Source organism: Miniopterus schreibersii (assembly GCF_964146895.1).
Source record: "Miniopterus schreibersii genome assembly, chromosome: 15".
NCBI classification, from domain to species: Eukaryota; Metazoa; Chordata; class Mammalia; order Chiroptera; family Miniopteridae; genus Miniopterus; species Miniopterus schreibersii.
Window position 1 is genome coordinate 17352836 of NC_138115.1, and position 19704 is coordinate 17372539.

At 55.0% G+C, this 19704-nt stretch overlaps 1 protein-coding gene across 4 annotated transcripts; it reads left to right on the forward strand.

Moving 5' to 3' along the window:
- Positions 1 to 1170: 1170 nt before the first annotated feature.
- Positions 1171 to 16525, forward strand: ITIH4 (inter-alpha-trypsin inhibitor heavy chain 4). Of its 4 annotated transcripts, XM_081159538.1 has the most exons (24): positions 1190 to 1340; positions 2526 to 2686; positions 4848 to 4952; positions 5087 to 5249; positions 5390 to 5500; positions 5981 to 6109; positions 6779 to 6895; positions 7164 to 7332; positions 7419 to 7544; positions 7730 to 7911; positions 8009 to 8194; positions 9914 to 10053; positions 10305 to 10459; positions 10763 to 10789; positions 11037 to 11090; positions 11242 to 11295; positions 11547 to 11663; positions 12161 to 12232; positions 12456 to 12482; positions 12570 to 12686; positions 13687 to 13861; positions 15475 to 15629; positions 15763 to 15859; positions 16307 to 16525. In XM_081159538.1, the coding sequence occupies exons 1-24, from the start codon at positions 1251 to 1253 to the stop codon at positions 16374 to 16376; spliced, it is 2799 nt and encodes a 932-aa protein (XP_081015664.1). In that variant the 5' UTR covers positions 1190 to 1250; the 3' UTR covers positions 16377 to 16525. The 4 variants fall into 4 exon arrangements, with proteins under 4 accessions (XP_081015662.1, XP_081015661.1, XP_081015663.1 ...); XM_081159536.1 differs by lacking the exon at positions 11242 to 11295 and having other exon boundaries at positions 1171 to 1340; XM_081159535.1 differs by lacking the exon at positions 10763 to 10789 and having other exon boundaries at positions 1171 to 1340.
- Positions 16526 to 19704: the final 3179 nt, after the last annotated feature.

The window sequence follows — 19704 nt, forward strand, 5'->3', positions numbered from 1 at the left end:
GGCATCTTTATGGCTCTTGGTTTATATGACCAAAGTGTAAGTCTTGTGTTGGGATCCTTGCTGGAGTTGAACCCAGAGCCCTGGCTAGATCAATGGGGCCTGAACAGCAGTCTGGGACCCCACGAGAGAGAAGGGGTCTCCTGGGCCCAGCCTCTCCCACCCCAGAAATAAGGCAGATCCATCCTGCCTTGGCCCCGGCAGATCTTGTCCCACTCAGGCACCTCAAGGGGTGCTCAGGGCCTTTACGGCCCCACTGCCCAGTCACACCAACCTGGCCAGCAGGCTCCCCGCCTCGGGAAGCTGCCCTCAGCCCTCCTCTTCCCAGCCATCCCTGTGTGGTGGGCTGGTTCCCTGTTGTGTCCCCCAGCCCTAGGGAGCTTGGTGGACCAACTGGTGTGAGGGGTGGTGGTGACCTGGGAAGGTTCTAGACCTTTCAGAAGGAACACCAGTGCCCAGCTCCCACCTGCGCCTGCCTTTCCTCAGTATAGCAGCTCCTCGAATAATGTTTTATTCAACCTCTTTTGGTTATAATGTTGATGATGGGAGAAAGGCGGTTCCTAGCTGGGACCAGTGTGGCGTTTACATGTCCTCCCGTGTCTTTGCGGGTTTTCTCCATGTCCTCTCGTTTCCTCCGACATTCCAGAGATGTGCACGTGAGGTGAACTGGCATGTCTGCAGCGTCCCAATCTAGTGTGGGAGTGTGTAAGTGCGACCTTTGATGGAAGAGTGTCCTGTCCAGGTTGGGGTCCCACCGTATACCCTGAGCCGCTGGGAGAGGCTTTGGCCACCCTAAACTGCAACAAGCAAGTTGGAAAAGCATGAATATTTGTTTTTATTAATCTTTCTTAAATATAAGTATAGTTCATATTTATTTCAATGTTTAATATTAGTATTTTGGATTTTTATTTAGAAGTCTGGTGATGTTTTTGTGACCAGAAATATGCCACAGGAACTGAACTCCTTTATATCCGTTAGCCTCGGGTGAAGTATACATTGTTTCACTTAGAGCTGCAGTTTCCAAAAACCTATCCTGATGACACTGAGGACTTATTGTACATGTTCCTGTCCCCAGCCAAGGTCCACAGGACATTCGGAGTTTCCCTGCTTATCTGAGGCCACTGCAAGTTTTGGCTTGTAGATCCCAGTTTCCCAGAACCTGCCCCCACAGGGGCGGAGCAACTAGCAAGTTACTAATTCATTCCCCGGTTTCTCTCAAGCTCAGAAGCAGCCTGCCAGGCACTGGAGCCAAAATGAAGACCCCAGCTCCTGCCTGTGCCTGTGGCATCGTGCTGGCCCTGCTCTCGCAACTGGCCGTCCTCCAGACCGCTCGTGCCCAGAAGGTAGCCGTTGCCACGGGCCCCTGTGTGCACGCCGGAGTGCGCGGTGTGAGCTGGGGAATGAGTGACGCGGAGGAGAGTCTGTGTGTGCGCGAGGGTGTAAGTGCCAGTGAGCGCGGATCCGTGTACGCGCAGAGGAGTGGCGCTGACCACCCACCAGGTACCGCCCGAGGGCTCTGGGCACACTCCCAGCGCTAGCAGGGGTCCTGTGCCCATGTCCCGGGTGAGGAACTGCAATTTAGCAAGTTGCCCCTGGAGGCGGGCAGTGGGTGGGGAGGGCGGGAGTGGGCTTCGCGAGCCCAGCTCCACCTCTCCCTGGCTGAACAGCCTCGAGGAGGCTCTGCTCCCTCTGTCTCACTTTCCGCATCTGTAAAGCAGGGTAATAACAGAACCTAGTCAGAGGCGTGTTGTGAAAATGAAACCTGTAACACTATGAAGTTAGTACAGCGCCTGGTGCGGAGTAGACACTCGTGTGTATACAAGTCACTCGGCCCGTCAGCCACCTTTGCTAAGCTGTGTGTGCCGGTGAACATACGGACACAAGTGTGTCATATGCAGGCCGCAGGAAGCGTGTAAGACTCCTCATGTGTGCGCATGCGAACCTTAGACCCGGGTAGAGAGCATATGCTTGGGTCACTGACCCTCTCTCCCGAGCCAGGCCCGTGCTGCAGGACGGGGCAGCTGGGGGTGGGGTCCACGGCTGCAGGGGAAGGGGGCAAAGATTCCCAGCTCTTAGAGGCTGTGCCCTCGTCACCTCCAGTTTCTCCCAGCTGCTGTAGGCTCCTTGAGGGAGACTGGCAGGGACTGTTTTCTTTCATTTCCGTGGAGGCCAAAGTCGTCAGAGCTAAGACCGTGAGCTTCCTGATCCCACCAGGGCCAGGATAAGTGAGAGTCCCCTCCCAGGGGACTCAGGCTGCACCCCCCATGCCCCTGCATGTTGACATACTTGTCCCTGCCCCATGGCACTGTAGGGTGGGCGATGAAGCACAAGAGCCGCCTCTTATTTGAGAGGAAGTTTCGCATATGAAATGCCTTGCGAGCTTTAGCCTGAGGCCTGATCAGTCGCTCAGCCCTGGTTGGGGTCCAGGGCTTGGTTGGGGACCTAGGTCAGGGCCCAGTCTTGAAGAGTGTTGTTCCAAGCTAGGCTGGCGTTGAAACAATCCCACCCTTCCTCCTTCACTGGTCCAGAATGACATCGACATCTACAGCCTCACTGTGGACTCCAAGGTCTCATCCCGATTTGCCCACACGGTCATCACCAGCAGGGTGGTCAACAGAGCTGATGCTGCGAAGGAGGTCACCTTCCAGATGGAGCTGCCCAAGAAAGCCTTCATCACTAACTTCTCTATGTAGGTGCCTTCTCGCCCACCTCCTTGTTCCCCTCCCCAACCCAGCACTGCCACCACGTTGCCCCTGTGTCCCTCAGGAGGCGAGGACCTTTTCCTGATGGGAGGTGTGTGTGCTCAGCCTGTAGGCAATACAGGAGCCAGGGGCTTTGCCCAGGGACTTCATGCATTCTCAGAGATGCTTCCACCATTCCCTCATTCCCTCCTCCCTTCACCCCTCTAATTCTCCCCCCATCCATCCCTCTATCCACTCATCTCTCCATCCATTATTTCATCTGTCCCTCCCTCCCTCCCTCCTCCCCCCTCCCTCCCTCCATCCCTCCCTCCCTCCATCCCTCCCTCCATCCCTCCCTCCCTCCATCCCTCCCTCCATTTATCCTTCCCTTCACTTATCCTTCCCTCCAACCCTTTCTCCTCCTGTTCCTCCCTCCATCCATCCCTCTGTCAGGCCCAGGCATCAGGTGGAGACCACAGCAGTTTTGTGTCTTTGCCTTTGAGGTGTACAGACTTGGGGCATCCTGAGGCCAGGCCCAGGCAGAAGGGAGTCACCAGAAGGCAGATTCTAGCTCAGGATACAGAAAACTTTCTAACCCCTGGGCTGTCCCACAACGGAGCGATGCCTTGAGGTGGGGGACCTCCTTGTCACCGGAAGTTCTAAGCCAGGCTAGTCTTCCCGCCCCCATCTGGGATACTGTGGAAAGGGCATTTCTGCTGTGGGTCAGAGGCTGCATTGGGAGGCCCCTGGGGTTTCTGTGGACTCTGCAAGCTGATGATGATCCTCACCTTGTCCTCTACTGTCCTCCCCCACACTTCCCAACTCAGTTTTGCAATGTTTGCTAAACTCAGGAGGACTCTATCTGTCCCTTTCCCCATAGGAGAGGCAGTGAGAACAGGCCAGAGAGAGCCCAGTCCCTGAAACTCATGGAGGGCGATGGGTGAAGCAGAGAGTGAGCATCTCAGGCAGGGTCCCCAGTGTGCCCTGGGACCTCTGAAAAACTGCAGTGGGGGCTGGATCCCTGTGTTTGGCTCTTCCCCCTTCCCTCAGAGCCAAGGTCTGTGTTTCCCAACTCGCAGCATGAGCTTCTTCAGCTGCGCCCAGCCTCCCACATGGGTGCCAAAGCCACCAGATTATGAGGTGCCAGGCCCAACACATCTGCTAAGAGCCCAAGACTTGCACCCCTTTCTGGGCCCAGATCCTGTTGCTGCAAAGATAAGGAAGTGGGGGTGGGTGCAGGGTACCCTGTTCCCTGACCTGGCTGGGACCCCAAGTAGGCATCTGAGAGGAGGAGCCCTGCAGCCCACGCACTAGCCCATCCCTATAAATTATGACCAGGAGGGTCAGGATGGTGGGAAGGAAGAACATCTGTCCTAACTGCTCCCTCCCACCTACCCCCCCCGCACACGCTCACCCTTTCAGGACACCCCCAGGTGGAGCAGGCTTGCTCACCTGCCACTTCCTTGCCCACCCCACAGGGAAGCTCTGAGGTAGTCATTTTCCTTCCAGAGGAACAGCCCAGGCAGGTCTCTCAGTCCCAAAGAACGGCCACTAGAATTGAGTCCCATCCAACAGTTGTCCAAAGCCTACTCTCCCAGAGGCCACCCTGTCTGCCGAGTACCCTGCCCTATGGTAGTGGGAAGAGAGTTCCGAGCCTTTCAGCCGCATGCCTCCCACTGGCTGGGAGCCCAGCGTCTCCCTCCTCCTCAGTCTGCCCCACACAGCTGGGCACAGGGCTGCGTACAAAAGCAGCTCAGAGTGCTCTCCCTGGTGGCTGAGCGGTTCCTCTGGGGACAGTCTGTGAGGTGAAAGGGGCCATGAGGATGTGGGGCCAGAGTAGAAGGGAGAAGAGAGGCCAGGACTTAGCTCACCTCTGCCTCCCCTGCAACCTTCCTCCCCTGACTGTTCAGTAAAACGAGTGTTCACTTACACTGTGCATGCCTCAGGGTAGATGGAGGCCTGGCATACCTTGCAGAGGCCACCCGCCCTTACCCAGGGTCCCGCACAGTCTTACTCACAGTAGGTGCGTAATAAACAGTTGGGGCCCAGGAAAGATAAGACTCACTCTATCAAGAGACATACCAAGTCCCAGAGAGGCTCCCTGGAGGAGGTGGGATTGGAGTGGGTCCCCCTACCGGGCTCTAGACAACACCTGCCCTCCTGCCCCAGGATCATCGATGGTGTGACCTACTCAGGGAACATCAGGGAGAAGATTGCAGCCCAAGAGCAGTACAGCGCGGCTGTGGCCAGGGGAGAGAGCGCTGGCCTCGTCAAGTGAGCCTAAGGAGGCGATGGGGACCCCGGTGGGGAGGGGGCAGAAGCTTGCCCTGCCTTTAGTTCTGTTCCTGCCTCCAGTGTCCATACCCCACCTGGTCTGGAGGGGCAGACCTGATGCCCTTCTCCCCCAGGGCCACTGGGAGAAAGGTGGAGCAGTTCCAGGTATCGGTCAATGTGGCTCCTGCTGCCAAGGTCACCTTTGAGCTGGTGTATGAGGAGTTGCTCAAGCGGCATCTGGGAGCATATGAGCTGCTGTTGAAAGTCCGGCCCCAGCAGCTAGTCAAGCACCTGCAGGTACCTGGTGCTGCCTCCTCCCAGGAGGCCTCCCAGATGAACCCTGTGCTGCTGAGGGTACCCCCCTCTTTCTCCCTCTTCCTCCTGTGAGGCCCAGCCCTGACTCCTGGCTAACCCAGTGACCCACCTCTTGCCTCCAGATGGACATTCACATCTTCGAGCCTCAGGGCATCAGCTTTCTGGAGACAGAGAGCACCTTCATGACCAATGAACTTGAAAAGGCCCTCACCATCTCACAGAACGAGACCAAGGTGGGCCTGCCACTGTTGGCGGGTGAGGGTAACAAGGGGCCTATCTGTAGGCTAGCCCTACGAGCCTATATTTCTAGAGAGTGGGACAATTGGGCAGAATCTCTAAGTTGGATGGACTTCTTAGGTCTCTGTGTCCATGTTCACATATGGCAGACAGGGAAGGCAAGGCCTAGAGGAGGGTGCTGGTTTGAACCCTGAGATCAGGGGAGAAGGACAGTGATGTGAAGGTCCCAGGACCGGGGGAAAGGAGGAGGTAGCTGGATCATACACATCCTGAGCCCAGCTTCTGCTTGCACAGCTCCAGGAGCAGGGGCTCTGTGCTCACACCCCACTCACTGTATTGAGGCCGTCTGTCTGACAGCCCAGCCTGAGAGAAAGTTCCCAAGGCTGCATCCTGGAATTCTCACTTCAGATGGGGTGAGGGGCACTGTTGGCATGACCTCGTTGCTCCTCCCAACTTCAGCCGAGTTTTTTCTCCAGGCTCACATCCGATTCAAGCCAACACTCTCCCAGCAACAGAATTCTCCAGAGCAACAGGACACAGTCGTGGATGGCAACTTCATCGTCCGCTATGATGTGAACCGGACCCTCTCTGGAGGTTCCATTCAGGTGTGTGGGCTCCAGGGGAGAGCAGAGTAACCAGGAAACCCATCCATCCTCAAGAGCCTGGACCTGGGTGTTCCAGAAGAAAAAGCAAAACACTGTTCCTGCTCATCGGTGTGCACCAAGGGCAGCACAGGCAGAAAACAAGCAGTTTAGTTATGCTGTGCCTGAAAGAATTCCCTTTCAGAGGCAGAAAAGTTTTGTCTCTGCTAAAGAACTGCCCTGCAGGGTTTCCCTTGTAGCCTTGGCTGCCAGGAGGCTCACAGATCAGTTTTTATGCTCAATTGCAGTAGCTTATTTCACAAAAGTTCTGGCATCGTGCTTCTCCTTTACTCTTTTGATAGAATTTGTTTTTGGAGTCTTCTTTTGATGGATCTCAGGTGTATTAGGTTTGAGCCTTTTAGTATAAACTACCTCAAATATTCAAACAAATGGGAGGTAAGGTGGAGGTAGAGTTCTGGTGGGCCATGCATGAACAGGGAAGCTTCAGCAAGAGAGTGGCTAGACTGAGTCCTAAAAGATGGTGAGGATTTGAGGAGGTTGACAATGGGACAGAGATGGAGGGGCTTAAATGAAGAGAGCATGGGACCCAAGGATTTGGGGTGAGGAAGCTGGGTGGGGGCAGGGCAGGGCTGCAGCTCTCATCACCTGGGGGGCGTCTCACTTTGGTCACAGATTGAGAATGGCTACTTTGTGCACTACTTTGCCCCCGAGGGCCTGTCCGGGATACCCAAGAATGTGATCTTTGTCATTGACAAGAGTGGCTCCATGAGCGGCAAGAAAATCCAGCAGGTGGGTCCCATGGGCCAGGCGGGGCCCTGAAAACTCAGATGCCTTACACCATCAGCTCTGGTCCAGCAGGCAGACCCTCCCTCCTCCATCTTCCTAGGTAGGGGGTTCCAGGGGTCAAGGTTGGTCAGAGTATGGGGCTGGTCCTGCCCCTAGAGCATTCGCCATGTCCTCACTCCAGGTGCGGGCCTGGGGGTGCAGCCCGAGGGCACATGAACCCCCAAGAAGCCCCCACGGAGATACCCATCTTGTCTCCCCTTCCCTTGATCAGACCCAGGAAGCCCTGATCAAGATCCTAGAGGACCTCAGCCTCAAAGACCAGTTCAACCTCATTAGCTTCAGCGGGGAAGCAACCCAGTGGAAGCCATCGCTGGTGCCAGCTTCAGCCGAGAACGTGAAAGAGGCCAAGAGCTACGCTGCCAACATCCACGCCCAGGGAGGTAAGCGCCATGGCAGCCCTGCAGGGTGGGGGCTCCCGGGCACTGAGCCCCGCCTGGGAGCCATCCTTAGAGTGTGTGTCCCTCAGGCACCAATATCAACGACGCGATGCTGATGGCCGTGCAGCAGCTGGACAAAGCCAACCGGGAGGAGCTGCTGCCCTCGGGGAGCGTCTCCCTCCTCATCCTCCTCACTGATGGCGACCCCACCATGGGTGAGGGCACTGCCAGCAACTCCGGGGCACATGCCCAGAGGGAGCGGCTGGGCTCCATCCTGGCTTGCTGCGGGACCTGGGGAAGGGAGGGGGTTCCTGAGGCCTCACTGGCTCTGAGATTCCAAAAATATCCCTTGAGCAAATCACTGTTTTCTCACCCTTGTCCCAAACCGTGCTGGGTCCAGGTGAGACCAACCCCACAAAGATCCAGAAGAATGTGCAGGATGCCATCAACGGCAGGTATAGCCTCTTCTGCCTGGGCTTCGGCTTCGACGTCAGCTACGCCTTCCTGGAGAAGCTGGCGCTGGACAACGGCGGCCTGGCCCGGCGCATCTACGAGGACTCGGACTCCTCCCTGCAGCTGCAGGTGCCAGCCGGCCCCTGGGGCTGCGTGAGTCGGGGATGGCCCAGAGAGGGGGCAGACCTCACCCAGCTCCTGCAACCCCCTCCACCCCACCCTGCAGGACTTCTACCAGGAGGTGGCCAACCCACTGCTGACAGCGGTGACCTTTGAGTACCCAAACAATGCCGTGGAGGAGGTCACAAAGGACAACTTCCGGCTGCTCTTCAAGGGCTCAGAGATGGTGGTGGCTGGAAAGCTCCGGGACCAGGACTCTGATGTGCTCTCAGCCAAAGTCAGTGGGCAGCTGGTGAGTGTGGCCAGCCATCCTGGAGGGGAAGGGTGGCTGGAGCAGGCTCAAGCCTCAGCCCTGTTAGACTCCAGCCGACTGACCTTGAGCAAGTTACCAAGTGCTCCCTGCCACCATGGATAACATTAGTCTCCACTGCATGGGCTGGGGTAGGGATTCAATATGATAATGCCATGATTCTCCTGAGAGCACCTGCACTTACCCGCATGTGGTAGGCACTCCGTTGTCAGTCTGTGCTGCTGCTGCTGTGCCTGAGGGCACCAGGTGCCTGGCATCCTCTCCGTCCTCACACCAGCCCTCTGAGGTTGCAATCAGGTGGGGAGGGCTGCTCCCACTTCACAGATGAGCAGACTGAGGTCCAACTTGCCATGGGTTCCACTGCAGCCAGGTAAAGAGCTCAGCTCACCAGATGGTGCCCTGTCCTTGCCCAATCCACCCTGCCTCTGTGCCACAGGGGCCCCTCTCATTCCACAAAGAGAAACTGAGCACCTATGCTGAGCCAGATCCTTCTCCAGGCCCTCGGGGTACTACCCTCATGGGAGAGGCAGTGTGGGTAAATCATTGCACAAACAAGGATGGGTAGCCCGGGGTGTCCCTGAGAGAATAAGCCCAAGGACTCAGGGAAGCAGCATGGGAGCCCCAACCTGGCCTGGGGTCAGGGAGAGCTTCCTAGAGGAAGCTTAGCTGAGACTGTGGGAGTAGGAGGTGGCAGACGCCAGGTGGTAAAATGATGGAGGGATGTTTCAGGCTTGCATGGCAAGTAGACAAGGCAGGCAGGCAGGCATGGTGGGCCCAAGGCTGAGTCTCAGAAGACGTAGCCAAGTGTCACGATGAGCAGTGCATGCAGGGTGACCATAAGCCTGGCTTTAAACCCCTCTCTGTCACCTCCCAGGGGTGAGGCCTGGGGAGTCACCTAAGCTCCTGTGCCTCAATTTCCTCCTGTGTGAAAATGAGAATCTGTCATCTTACCCACCTTGTAGGACTGCTGTGGGGATTAGCATCTGGCCCAGGGTGAACATGCCATACATTTTAGCTGCTGCTGTTATCCTAGAGACCAGGAGTTGCCAAAGTGAGGAACTCAAACTGACTGGGGGGGGGTCACAGCATGTCTTTGTTTTAGTGATTATGTATTGACCTTAATGTGTCTTCTGAAAAATAGAACTCAAACCCCAGACCTAGGGTTTCACAGATATTGTTGCATGGGACGAGGCCAAGTGAAGTATGTTAGTCTATTTAAAGTTCATTTAAGGAAAAGCACCAACTAAATAGCTGTAGGGTGGATAGGACCACATTTGTGCAGGTGGCCTGCAGGTAGCAAAGGTTTGGGAGGCCTAGCTCTGGTGAGAGACAGGAGAGAGTGTTCCCAGCAGCGGGGATGGGATCTGATCCACATTGGGAGGCCTGGCTCTGGTAAGAGACTGGAGAGTGTTTCCAGCAGCGGGGATGGGATCTGATCCACATTGTAAAGGTTTTGGGCTGCTATGGGAGTTGTGACAAGAGAAGGCTGGAGTTCCTCTGCCCCAGACCCCATTTCCCAGGCTGCTGGCCAGGTCAGCCTGAGACCAGAAGGCCCCACCCTGGGGCAGGAAGCAGCAATCCATCCAGAACTTGGGCACACACCTCGCTGTCAGCCCCAACCAGATTTCTCATGGAAGTACCAGGCCAGGTGCGGATGTCAGGCCCTCACTACTCCTGTCCTGGCTGGGCCCCTCTTTCCAGCCCATGCAGAACATCACCTTCCAAACGGAGTCCAGAGTGACAGAGCAGGAGGACAAGTTCCGAAGCCCCAAGTACATCTTCCACGGCTTCATGGAGAGACTCTGGGCATACCTGACCATCCAGCAACTGCTGGAGAAAATGTGGGTGGCCTGCACCCCCAAGGGCCCACACATGGCCTCAAGGCCTCCTGAAGTGCCTCACGGGGGGGCAGCACAGCTGGTATGGGGCATCTCCTAGGCATGGAGAGAGGGGGTCATGGTGTGGTATCTGAACTCCAGACTCTCCCAGCAGGAGCAACCACCACTCCCCTTGCCCCCAAGGGTCTGGAAGGGAAGGGGGTGGAACTAGGCATCCAGGGACCTGCTGAGCCTCTGATGCTCTCAACCTGCAGGGTTTCTGCATCAGATGCTGATAAGAAGGCACTCAAGACCCAAGCTCTGGGCTTGTCGCTCAACTACAGCTTTGTCACCCCCCTCACATCCATGGTGGTCACCAAACCTGAAGGCCAAGAACAGTCTCAAGTTGCTGAGAAGCCCATGGAAAATGGTGGGTGTGAGAATGGGCTCCTAGCCTCTGTGGCAACAGAGTTTTGACCCAGTGCTCTCCCCAGCCCTTCCCCCACATCCTGACCAAGACCCTGACCCTGTCACACAGACTCCCAGGACCCCCAGGAGATGCATCCCATTTCACTGATGAGGAAACTGTGGCCAGGTCTCCCAACCCTCCCAAGTTCACTGCACCCATGTAGTGCTGGGGTTGGGAAGCAAGGTTAAATAAGCACTTCAATTTTTTCAAAACTACCCAATAGTATGTATCTCTCTCCCCCCATTACTTTTTTGTTTTATCCAGAAAATGGACACAAGAAAGCTCGCCCAGGTAAGGGCCTAATACCCTCAAAGGCTGGCCTTGGTGACAGTTGGCTGATACAGGACCTAGGACACCAGTCCCACAAGGTCGCTGGCCAGGGCCTCTCCAGCCCAGCCCTGCTGCCAGGAGGGGACATTGTCTACCCAAACATGTTGGTGCATTTAGTCACCTGTTCATTCAGATATTGGCTACCCTGGGCACTAGGGGCACAGTCCCCATCCAGCTGGCTGTACACCCAGGCCTCTCTGATTTCCAGGTCAATCTTCATTCAGACTTCAAGCCATGGCACACAGAGGGTCCAGAAAACCAGGTAGCAAAGGAGGAGAGGGAGGGGTGGGGCGATTGACACAACCTTGACCATGACCACAGACTGGGCTCTGCCCTGACTGTGGGTGAGTGGGTTGTGTGGCTCACCTGGCTGGTGGCAGAGATGGGACTCAAGTTCAGGTGTGTCTGACTAGGAGGCCGCTCTGCAGTAACTTTTCTCAGTGGCAGAAAAGGCCTTAGAGGACAAGGTATTTTGAGGAGCACCTCCTTGGGGTGGCTGATATCCCAGGGGGAGGAGTTCAAGAAGGGTCCATTTTTCCAGCTTTGAATTTCTGGTTGTGTGGGGAGAGGCTCTCAAAGTGGTGGGTGTGGGGAAGGGAGCCATCTGCCCTCTCTACATACCTTTCCTGGGGTGAGTCCTAGAGCCCTGGCAGTGGGGACCCATGACACTGCTTGAGCGAAGACACTGCTTGAGCTGGACCTTCCACATCCTCTGTAGTCCATATGACGGTACCCAGCCTCTTTAAATCTGGATTGCCTGGACCTGTTCATTCTCAGCCTCGTTTTCGCACACACTATGATAGCACCTCGGTTCCGGGGCTAATGCTCAAGTTAGGTAAGCCACTTTCTGACCTCGGAGGGCCCCATTTCCTCAAGGTGATCATTAAACCTGTCTGTAGAGTTGGATGAAAGCGTATGCACAGGGCTGGGCACAGACCAGGGAGAGTCGTGAGGCATGACATTAAGTAGTGTGTCCTTTATTTTCACTGAATTGGATTCATTACACTCTGGAGGCTGGCTCAGGATGGAATCTTCTACAAAGTGAAGGCTTCTTCCATTCCCAAAGCCATTAGTGGTCCCATGAGCTATTTCTGATCTCCAAATCTGGACTCAGACCCAGCCTCAAAGCCAGGCTGGACCCCATCTCCTCAGTGTTTTCTCTAATAGTGTGTTCTTCTGTTTGAAAATCGCTTTGCAAAGACTCTCCTAGGTTGGGTGTATGTGGGGCAGGGGTCACAGGGCTGGAGCTGGGTGAGTGGCAGGTGGCAGTGGTGGCCAGATGGCGTGCCAATTGCTCCAAATCCTGACTGCCTTCTCCTTTTCTGTTCCTAGCTGCTCCTGTATTAGCACATGCCTCCTCCAGTCCCGATGAAGCGTTAGATGACATGGATTTAAGAATCAAAGGTAGCCCCCAGACCAGAGTCCCTGCAGTAGACACATGGCCCTATAGCAGGAAGACCCTGGGATGAGAGAGGCCTGGGGATCTCTAGGAACCTGTTATGTGGGTTTCTCGGTATTGAAGTGGAGAAGGAACCCTGGCCACCCATTCACTACTCCATCCCTCAACTCCCCCCACCTCCAACTCCTGGGGAGGAGATGCCTAAACCCAGACTTTTTCATCTTTCAGAAACAAGCCCAACAGCCCTACTACCAGGTAAGTTGTTAGCCCCCTCAATCCCCTTCCCCATCCCTGCCCCCCGGATTTCCCAGCCTGCCCCAGGAACCTCATCTGCTGTCCCAGCCCCCATCCAGGCTCCTTTTGTCATCCTGCCTCTGCCTGGCCAGAGCGTGGAAAAGCTGTGTGTGGACATCAACCGCTCTCAGGGGCCAATGAGCCTGCTCTCAGACCCTGACCAAGGTGAGACCGTGACCAGTTATCCATCCAGAGAAATCCAGATACACTACTAAGCCCCACCTTACCACTCTGCAGACACACTTGCCCTGTGTGGGCCTGTCTGTCCCGGGTTGTGGCATGGTCACGCCCCTGAGCACCGACCCTTGCACTCATACATCTACCCCACAGGGCTTTTGCTGGGCACCACATACGCAGGTCTGGGTGGCCTGGCACTTCAGGGTGACCAGATGTAGGCTTGACCCCACGCATAGCCATACTTCAGGGGTGGAGAGGCAGCCTGAGTGATGGCAAGCACAGCGGCTTATAGTCAGTGCCCAGAGTGACGTGGAGACAAGCCCAGAGGAGGAGACAGGGGCTGTTTGAGGGACAGGGGAGGCTATACAGGGTCGCACATGAGTGACTGGGCCTTGGCAGACAAGTGGGGTTTCACTAGGAAGAGGAAGGGGTTGGCAGAAGCCCAGAGCCCTGAAAGATAGTAGTGGGACCGTAGAGAGTGTGGAGGAGACGAATGGCAAGAAGAGGGAGCTGTGCTGACCAGACCTGCTCCCCGCCCCACAGAAGGGTCGTACTGGTTGAGCTGAGGTGTCAAGTCCGATGTGGGCATGTACAGTACTCAGGGTTGCTCACACAGGGTCTCCCACTTCCACACACCAGGCCCTGAGTCTGTTTGCTCCCTGAGGGGGGGACCACTGATTTTCCATCTCACTCCTGGCCATGGCGCCTAGTTCAGGGCAAGGCACACTGCAGGGGCTTTATAAATTAGCTTCAGACAAGATCGCCCTCCTCAGAGGGCTCATCCGAATGTGTCCTTGACTGAGGATTTAGGGCCCTTCCAAAGTCAAGTGCAACCAAGGGATGAGAGCAAAGATTGTGGAAACCAGGTCCCCGTGTGAGGGAATACTGGGGAGGGGACACTGAGCAGAGGAGTTGGTGAAGGACCTCCTGGTCAGGCCAGTGCCTAGCTGGGGCCATGGCTCTGACCTCTCTGCTCTGGCTCTCTCAGGTCTCGAGGTGACTGGCCAGTATGACATGGAGAAAGCCCAGTTCTTATGGATAGAGGTGACCTTCAAGAAACCCCAGCTGCAGGTCCACGTGTCCCCTGAGCATGTGGTAGTGACTCGGGACCGAAGAAGCTCTGCATATAAATGGAAGGAGACGCTGTTCTCGGTGATGCCCAAGTAAGCCTCAGGCTGGGTACCGGCAATGACCTCTCAGGCTGTGTTAGCTGGTGACAGTGCTGACAGGTGGCCTGAGGCCACGGGCTTGGGGATAGAGTGGTTGGGCTGGCATGAGTCCTCTGCAGTGGGCTGCCCCCACCGGTTGGGCAGAGCCCTGCACCATACCCCTTCTGCTCTGGAGTGCACCAAAGGGTTGTCCTGGGGTCCTGGCTGCCTTCACACCTAACCCAGGTCGCTCTCCTGTGCAGGGGGCAGTGCAGTTTGGAGCTAGCTCTGCTGCTAATCCTGTGTGACCCGGGGCAGGCTGCTTAGACCCTTTTAGCCTCAGTTTCCTCACTCATAACTGGGGAGAATCACCCCAAGCCTGAGTTAGAGGCTAAGGGAGGACCCAATGAGAGAATGTGGCCAGGGAGCACTTTGCTCATTAGAAGGGGCGGTGCCCACTGGGCATGCTGGAGGGCAGCTGTATGCGTGGTAAGGCGCTGATGACAATAAAGAGAAATTGGAAGGCACTGTCCACCAGGGGGAGGTTAGGAATGTCATTCTTAGCATACTCCTGAAGCTCTGATGAGGAGAGACATGTCCATCTGGCATCAAACACCTGGCAGCTGGCAGGTAGTGGAGGTGAATGGGGACCTCTTCTGGGTAGGGCTGCCTCACCATCCAGCCTTCCAGAGGCAGCTTTCTGGCTCCAGAAATCACGAGGGGCCTGGGGGAGAGGCCGAGGCCTGCCCTTTTGGAGCACTGCCCTTCGAGCCCCCAACCTATGCTGAGTACAAAGAGGCTTATCTGTTCCCTCCAGCTGAGCCCCTCAGCAGACGCTGGTTTCTACTTGACAAATGAGTGAGCACCTAGCAAATCTGAGGGGCTCACCTGAAAACCCCCCAATTTCATAAAAGATCTTCAAATTTCCTGTTATCTGATAAATACACAAGGCACTTCTCTGCCTTGGATACACACCAGAGGATAGAACAAAAAATTCCCATTAATCGTGGTGACAGAGTCCACACATTTTCACGAACTGCAGAAGATCTTCACGAAGAAAAATAGACCACGCCTCTTACATTGAATCGCGTCAAGCCTGTGTAAACCTAGTGTAAGTCCATTTATGATAACCTCAGTGTAACAGCAGGGTCTGATTCAACATGCTTGAAGGGTCCCTAAGAGAACCAAAAAGGTAAGAATTTCAAAGATTATTTCAAGTAAAAAAGAAGGTGATAGAATGAGAAGAGACTTGCCCTTCTAGGCATTAAACATACAATTAAACACTGACCATCAAAAGAAAGTGGCAAAAAGGACAGAGTAAATGTGTCAGATACCCCCTGGAATCACATAAAATGAATTAATGGGAAACCGAATCTAAGAAAAAGGGAAAGGAATCATTATTTTGTTTTATAAGTGCTGGGATCACCAGATGTTATTAAATTAACTTTGGTCCCAGTTTACTGACGAGGAAATTGAAGCTCAGAATATTTAACGGACTTCCCACCCAAGACCACAACAGGAATTCCTGAGGACAAGAGGGCGGCCCCTACCCACTCCCACCCCAACTGCCAAGGTCCCTGAGGGTGTCTCCATGCCTACCTTGCTCTCAGGGCTCGGTTTCCCCACAGCCTCAAGATGACCATGGACAAGGCAGGGCTCCTGCTGCTCAGCAGCCCAGACAAAGTGACCATCGGCCTGCTGTCCTGGGATGGCCCTGGGCAGGGGCTTCGGCTGCTTCTGCAGGACACTGACCGCTTCTCCAGCCATGTCGGCGGGATCCTTGGTATGCCGCCCGTGGCCCTGGCTCAGGGCATCCTCAGAACCACCTTTGCCTGCGAACAGGCAGCGACCCCACCTCTGTGTGTCTCCCAGTCCCAGTGTCTTTATCCCTCACTAACCCACCCTTCATCTCTCAGGCCAGTTTTACCAGGACGTGGTCTGGGGGCCCACAGCAGCAGCAGATGACAGCAAGCGAACACTGAGGGTTCAGGGGCATGACCACCCTGCCACCAGGTGACTCCACATAAACAGGCCAGGAGTGGGGAGTAGGAGGCTAAGAGCTAGTCTCTGGGGGCCTCCACTCCCCTGTCCTTGCCCGGGAACTAGAAATAGTCAGGTGAAAGGTTGATGCCTTAGACATGTCTGACCCAGCTCTCAGCGTGACCCCACAGAGATGGTCAACTCAGACCCACAGAAAACACACCAGCCAGAGGTCACTAGGGTGAGTTGGGGGCAGTAGGAAACTCCCTGAATTCTCAGAGCCCTGGACCTTGGACACCACATGCAACTGGGTCCCCTTGGGTGACTGAGCCTTGTCAGCCTGTGCTGGAGGGAATTCTAAGGGTCCCTGAAACTCTACCCTCCACGTTCCTGTCCCCAGCTCTCCCCCTCTCTTCCCATCACACCTGAGATTTGCTAACCACCTATCCGTCTGTCTGTCTGTCTATCCATCCATCCCAGAGAGCTCAAGCTGGATTACCAAGAAGGGACCCCGGGAACAGAGATTTCCTGCTGGTCTGTGGAGCTATAGTCTTGACGAGAGGAGTTATATCCACCCACCCCCGTGCACCCCACTGCGTGCAGATGGCTGCCATCTTGTGACCACTGGGCCACCTGTGGGGCCTGGACCAGGATGGGGAGGGGAGTTCCACTCATTACAAATAAAGGAAAGTGGTGTGAGCCCAGGGAGTGGGCGTCTCTGGTTCCATCCAGCCAAATCCCAGGGCTGCAGAACTGCATCCTGAACACTTAGCATTGTGTAACATTAGAATCTTTCACTATCAGCCCCTCAAAGGCCTGTGGCCAATAGGCCCATGAAGAGCTTTCAGTCCAGTCCCTTCATTTTAAAGGCGGGAAACTAAGATTTAGAGAGATTGAACCACCCATGTGAAATGTCACTCCAGCCCCCAGCTTGGGGCCTAGGACAGGAAAACATTCTCTGGGAGCAGAGGTTGAGTTTCAGTCCATGAAAACCAGTTTTGACTCCCCCTTCCCCCACCAAAAATAATGAACTGGGTAGAAGTTCTCTGCAAGCTTTTGGGCCCCTTTCCAATGGGACTTGCATGACACAATTTGATTTTCACACCTGTGCTCAGGAATAAGCCTGTCTGCTCACCACCCTGGAAGACAGAGGAGACGGACATGGGCCCCCCGTCCCAGGAGGGAAGCCTCTGTTTCCAAGGCCCTCCGATCCCATGGGGATGACCCAGGCTCCCAACTCTAAGTCCTCTCCTATCCATGCCCCAGGGTTAGGCACCCCAAAGATTCCTCCCAATTCCTGCACAGGCAAAGCATACTGAAAAAGCATTATAGCCCTGGCCAGGTGGCTCAGTTGGTTGGAGCGTCACCCTGTACACCAAAAGGTTACAGGTTCGATCCCCGGTCAGGGCACATGCCTGGGTTGTGGGTTCCATCTCCAGTTGGGGTGCATGCAGGAGGCAACTGATTGATGTTTCTCTCTCACATCGATGTCTCTCTCTCTCCCTTCCTCTCTCTCTCAAAACATCAATAAAAAAGCATATCCTTAAGTGAGGATTAAAACTATATATATTTAATTAAAAAAATTCAAAACAAAACCCATTTATAATTACTCCACGTAGTTCTTTAAAAAATGATAAATCTTTGTCTTACAAGTAAAAATCATAAAGAGAATAAAACCAAAACCATCAGAGTAAGAGAAGAGCCGAGCAGGAGGAGCGTTAGATGAGTGACACCGACGTAGGGAAGCCCAGTAGCACAGAGCTTTGCTGAGCGTCCTGGCAGCCAGAGGAAAGCAGAAAATGAGCTCATTTGCTTGCTAAGAGGAAGCAAACCAGATCATCAGGGAAAACATTCTTTTCCCAGCTCTTGAGCTCTGCAGGGTGTTTACTGAGTGAGTCTTTCTAGCAGGGTCAGCGGAGGCCAGTGGGAGGGGCTCCAGCAGCAGGTTTGCCAAATGCTAGGGAACACTCTCCGTCTGCCTCTCCGGCAAGCCTGGTTGGCTGGCAAGAGTCTCAGGCTAAGTTGCTGTGAGAAAGGGAGCAGCCTTGGGGGCTGTGTCGGACTTGCTGTGGGGCTAGCTCTAAAATATATACCAAGGTGAGAGAGGGGTGTCCACCCCAAACTTGTCCCTCTGGGACACCATCACCTGGGCTGGGCTGTAGAATTTGTATAAGAGCATAGGGGTTGTGGGTGACTTTCTGGCCCAGCAGGTGTCCTCTGTGAACAATTAGAAGTAGGTCCATGCCCTTCATTGTTTTATTCACTGAGTGCTTTCCAGCACCTTCTCAGGCCAGGCCCTGGGCAGAGTGCTGTGGATACATTGAGCACCATGACAGACACAGTGCCTGTTGTGACAGCTGTCACTCAGAGAATGACCAGGTGCTTCAAGGAGTTCAGAGGGAGTCACCTTGTTCTACCTGGGGAATATCAGGGAAGGCTTCCTGGAAGTGGCATGGTTGGGGTTGAGTTTTGAAGAATAAAGAGATGTCAGCCTAGTAGAAAAGGAAGGCAAGGACACCAGGCCTAGAGCCAGGACATTGTGCATTCAGTTGGGGGGGGGGGGGTTTGATGAGGAGGGGTTGCTGGAGAGGTGGAGGAGCAGGGCCAGGCCAGCACTGGCTGTGTACACCTTGCCATGAAGCATGACTTCTATCCTGAAAGCCAGGGGAGCCATCAGAGGCTGTAGACAGGGACAGACACAGCCAGAGTGACGTGGGACTGGGGGGAAAACAATCTGCCTGGAGTTGGCCTGCTTAGAGAGCTTCCCTGACTGTGCTGGGGGGGGGGGGAAGGGGCAGATTTGGGCTGTGAGCCTCCTCTGCCTTTCTGCCAGCCTGCTGGGCTGTGCTGCTAGCTGGAGCAGCAGGACAGAGGCAGGAACTTTGGGAGGACCAGAAACCATATGATGATGCCTCTTCACACCCTCCATCTGACCTGATCTCTCTCCCCATTTCACAGATGTGAAAACTGACCTCAGGATGCTGGTTTAAAGCTACATGGCTCCTCAGCCCACCTTGGATGGAATGGGTGGCAGGGCTTGCCTACTTTAGGATGTCCCTTCCTGGGCCTGGGCCCTTTTTGCCAGCCCAGCTTGGACACCTGCCACATTCACTCTGGAGTCATGTCTCATGTGACCCTCTCCCTGGAGCAGCAACAGCACCAGTCCACAGGTTGCCTCTCGTAGACTCCTGGGGCAGGGGGGTGGGTGTCTCCTCTGATGATAAATGTTTCCTCCTGGACTGCCCCCAAATACCCTCTTCAGGACACCAGGCTGGTGTCCCTAGGAAATCCAGAGGGGCCCCTGGAGTGGGAGGTAGGAAAACCTCCTCGTGACCCAAGACCAGATCCCATCTCCACCCCTACTGGCATCCATGATCCTTCCCAATCTGACTAACCTCCTCCAGCCTTATTGTGTCCCTTGCTGTGCCATTGAGCAGAGCTGCCCACTATTTCCTTCAGTGGGTTATCCTCTACCCAGCATACCCTTAGCCCCCCGGGCAGAGAGAACAGCAGAGGCAAAGGATCTGGGGTAGGAGGGGTTATGTTTGCAGAACTGGAAGCAGTCTGTGTGTCTAGAACCCAGAAAGTAAGGAACAACGCAGGTGTATGGAGTTGATGAAGCTGAGAAGCCATAGGAAGGACTTTTGTCTTTGTCCCAGGACCAATGGATGGGAGATGTCATTGACAGGGTTTTAGGCAGGGAGCAGTGATTGGTTCTGCTCTGTAGAAACCTCTCTCTGGACACAGGGAAACTCAGGAAGGGACAGTTGCAGTTGTTCAGGTGGGAGAGGCTCTCAGAGCCCCTAGTCCAGGAACCAGTCTGACCTCTCACCTCACCCAGGACTTGTGAGGGTATAGCAGGTGGTCACCCTGGAATG